The following is a 4257-nucleotide window of genomic DNA, read 5'->3' as shown; positions in this document are numbered from 1 at the left end:
TTCATCCTGGACACTACAGAAAATGGGCTTAAAGTGTAAAAAACCGAACTTCTCCTTTAAAGCGGACATTATCAATCAGTCAGTTGGAATACATTGTAATTCAGTAAGCAATTAATCAGTTATTGATCCTAAATTGATTATTTGTTCCCTAATTCAAAGCCTTGGTCTGTTCACAGTGATAATCTCCATGTTTTATTCTGACTCTGCTTTCTAAGATTGGGACACAGATTAGTGGTGCAGCTGATCATCATTGATCCGTCATCCATTTGGATCAATATTTACATTCGGTCCACACATGATCGGCGGATTGACTTATTGAGGGAAAAAATATATAAAAAAGTGGTGCGCACGTTCCTTTCACACATAGTGTGGTCATGCGAGTGTAGGAATTGAAGAGCTTGAATGTCCCGGTATGGGAACATTTTAGTTTTCCCATCAAATTGAATGATGAAGGAAAGATTAGTGGATAAAACAGTGACAGTGTTTAGGCACCATGGCACAAGAAGTTCATATGACAGCGGAAACACATCAAGCATGGCAATGCATTTGAAGCAACATCACCTTGGTGTTCCACTGACAGGAGTGAAAACGAACAACAGCTTAACACAGTGGCATTTAAGCAGCCCCCTTGCTGCACTATCCGACAGGGCTAAAGCCATCACAAACAGTATTGGTGTGTTTATAGGTATGAGCATAAACCCATGCACACACATTTAGCTAAAAGGTTGTGCCAGATCTTTATTAGCAGGAGATGAATAAAGTTGTGGATGAACTATCCCGAGCATCCTCCGTTGCCCTCGTGACAGACTGATGGATGTCCAGGGTAACCGAGAGCTATGTGACAATAACTGTTCACTTCATTACAGCATACAACATTTTGTTGTTTTTTTGCTGATCCAACAAATGATCCGATTCGTGACTCTGATCCGAGGAAAGATCTGAACCCTGAGTTTTTTATATCTTTTGGACCCCTAACTCAGATCCTTGTGTTCCACGTTCCCTCATACCTGATGTAATCCCTAAGACTAACTGTTGATTCTTGGAAACCATCGACAAAAAAAACTTAATGGATTAATGGAGTTTAATATAAAACATCCTAGTGCAGATGCTGTCTATTTAACATTGGAAAAACCTGCTCTGTAAGAACTCTACTCTTATCAGAACAACAAGCAACTGTTCATGTTGACGCCAAAAGTAGTGAAAGTTTTTGTCCTGCAGCATAAAGATCCTCCCTGAGGTTTTAACTGTTTGTGAAGGCTGCTTGGATAATGTCAGATTTAGCGGTTTGATGAGTTTTTCTGGGGTTGAAGTGTGATAAATTTCTCTTTGTTCATTCATTTGTAATATCCTGGATTTATCAAAGTGCATTTTTCAAATGGATAGCGCAATGGGAAGATTCAATAAAATCTCCATCGCGATATTGGTTGGAAATAATCATATTTTCGATTTTTTTTTTTTTGTTGAAGTCGTTGAGCCCTACATTAGATCATCTTTGCTAAATCCTAGAAGATGTTTGGCCTTTAACCTCTATAACCTTCTAGGTTTTACTTCTGTAATAAATCCAACATATACTTAACACCTAAGAAAAAAAAACCAACAGCTAAGCATAATTATGGGGATTTCTGTGCTTAAAAGTTGGAGTAAGCAAAACCTAACGAAGCATTGTGGTGCTAAACCTTCTAGTTGTCATTATCTCCAGTGCTCCTAACATGTCTGGATTATCATTACATCATTCCTGTTGCTCGGTGAGGTGAGTCGTTTGGATCAGAACACTCTGGTTCTGTTTGTGTGTTCATTAGAGAAGATATGTATGCACAGGACTCCATTGAGCTTCTGACCACTTCAGGGATTCAGTTCAAGAAGCACGAAGACGAAGGCATCGAGACGCTTTACTTCGCCGAGCTGCTGATGACGTCCGGAGTGGTGCTGTGCGATGGAGTCAAGTGGCTGTCTTTTCATAGGTAGATCCTCATCTTTCTAGAATCGGAAACGAGACATGTTCACCTCTAAGCTAGCCCTCAATGAGTCTGATGTTTTTGGAGGTTGGGTTGCTGTCAGTGTGTCTGTAATTTCATGAACATCAGCTGCAGCCATGCACACGGTTGTTAAGATATTCCCATCTGTTTCTGCATGCATGTTTTTCACAGCGGATATGACTTTGGGTACCTGATCAAGCTCCTGTCTAACGCCAACCTGCCTGAGGAGGAGGTGGACTTCTTTGAGATTCTCCGCTTGTACTTCCCTGTCATTTACGACGTGAAGTACCTCATGAAGAGCTGTAAGAACCTGAAGGTACTTTGATGGACACCTGCTGAGAACAGAGAACATCCTGCTGTTGCTTTAATCTCTGGTTTTTAGTAGCTGTGACAGCTTTCTGTAGATGTGGGTTACAAGTACAGGGAACTTATTAATGTTTGAGGGATTTAATTTCAGTTCCAGATGATTCAACCTAGATTAAAACAATGGAAATAGCAGCAGAGCAGAGCTGATGGTCATAGGTCAGCCTGGCTGTGACTAAGCAGGCCAGGCTCACTCTTTTTTTTTTTTTTTTTTTTAAGCTGTGATGCTCCCTGCAATTCACAGTTCTTTACAAAAGTATTCCCATTGCAAACACATTCTTTCATTTATTTCATGTTCAAGACAAAGTGATGGAAATTGTTTTAATGATATAGGCGTGCGTTTGTATTCAGCCTCTGTTACTCTGATACCTCCAAGTAAAATTCCCTGCAACCCTTTGCCTTAAAAAGTCACTTAGTTTTTAAATGAATGCCGTCTGTGAGTAATTTCCTCTTTATAAACACCTCCCTTCTGTATAGGCCTTATACAGATATAGGTACCGTATTTTCCGGACTATAAGCCGTTACTTTTTTCCCACGCTTTGAACCATGTAGCCTATAAGAAGGTGCAGCTTTTCTGTGGATTTTTTTCATAACTGCTAGACGCGGAAGTAAATGTTGGAAATGGAAAGGTGCTAATTTTTATTTAGCATAAATTATTTATTTGCCGCATTAAAGCTGCTGAACTAATAAAGAGACTGGGCTCAACTCCTGCAGAGCTGAAATAAAGCTGATGAAGCGCCTTTTTCAGTAGAAGCTCCTAATTCTGCGAGCAACAAGCTAACAGGAGCTAGCATTCTTCTTCGTCTTTACTCCAGAGGCTTTATGTAGAGCTCCCCCTACAGGTTTTGTGGGGGACAGTTCAGTAGATATCAGCGGCTTATAGCCCAGTGCAGCTTATTTTGTACGTTTCCAGTTTTTTTCAAAACGTGTTGGGTGTGGCTTAAAGTGAGTTGCGCTCTATAGTCCAGAAGATACGGAATATGACTTTGTTCCCTGGTAAAGGCAGCGTCATGCTGTGGGCATGCTTTCCTTAAGCAGAAACACAGAAGCTGGTCATAGCTTTTTGAAGATGTACGGTAGATTCTTTATTTTTATTTAATTTCTTTTTTCACCGGCTCATTTAGTCTCTCATACTGATGTCAGCTGCTCCCTAAAGAAATAGGAGATGGAGTAATTTATTTTTCCATTTCAGGAATAGGAAACTGCTGTCTTTGTGTTTTACTCTTGTGCAGAAACAATGTTTTAAGGCTGGATAGAAAACTGAAAAGTGTTTACTCACCTTGTGTGGCTGATAGGGGTGTAAACCACACCCGTCATGGCGATTCGATTCAGTATCAATTTCCTGAACCAACGATTCGATTATTTTCGATAATCAAGAATACATCGTCTTTTTCCTCTGCCACTTCTGTCTTCCCTACTGTTTATGCGACTGTGTGTGTGCATGCAGAAAGAGGGTAATGGCCAAAGGAAGTGAGGTAGGAGGGAAAAATAGCTTTACTGTCAATTCAGCACGGGAGTCAGAATTATGTCCAGGAGTTAATGGATAAAAATAGACCGGAGGAAAGAAAAAACATGAATCGATACTCTAGCAGACGTGTCGATGCATCGGTTTGTCAGCTGTTGGATCGATGCATCAATACAAAATGATTATTATTTACACCCCTAGTGGCTGAAATAGAATAAATGATGGAACAATTTAACACGTCTGTCAATAATTTACAGCTGTTAGCTCAAATATCACTCTGCAAACTGCTAATATTTACTCTAAATTGTTCTTGTGGGAAAACTAATGTTTGGCCACTTTTATGCTCTGATGAAAACAGGCAATTAGCAGTTTTTGTTTTAGTTCTTCTAGCCTCTGCTTATTATACAGAGCCAGTGTCTGGTCGGGCAAAACAAAATAAACAGTAATATGAAC

General features: G+C 39.9%; 1 protein-coding gene across 2 annotated transcripts in view; it reads left to right on the top strand.

The window, feature by feature from the left end:
• Nucleotides 1–4257, top strand: part of LOC107082365 (CCR4-NOT transcription complex subunit 7) — a 13282-nt gene that overhangs the window by 6542 nt on the left and 2483 nt on the right. For both annotated transcript variants that reach the window (XM_015371024.1, XM_015371025.1), the window contains exons 4-5: nt 1800–1961; nt 2148–2292. In XM_015371024.1, coding sequence (XP_015226510.1) covers nt 1800–1961; nt 2148–2292 — 307 coding nt within the window. The remainder of the gene's footprint in view (nt 1–1799; nt 1962–2147; nt 2293–4257) is intronic.

The sequence above is a fragment of the Cyprinodon variegatus genome, unplaced genomic scaffold (assembly GCF_000732505.1).
Source record: "Cyprinodon variegatus isolate N-32 unplaced genomic scaffold, C_variegatus-1.0 Scaffold52, whole genome shotgun sequence".
In the NCBI taxonomy this organism is placed as follows: Eukaryota; Metazoa; Chordata; class Actinopteri; order Cyprinodontiformes; family Cyprinodontidae; genus Cyprinodon; species Cyprinodon variegatus.
The sequence above is the reverse complement of the archived record's forward strand: the minus strand, read 5'-3'. Positions and strand labels throughout refer to the sequence as shown.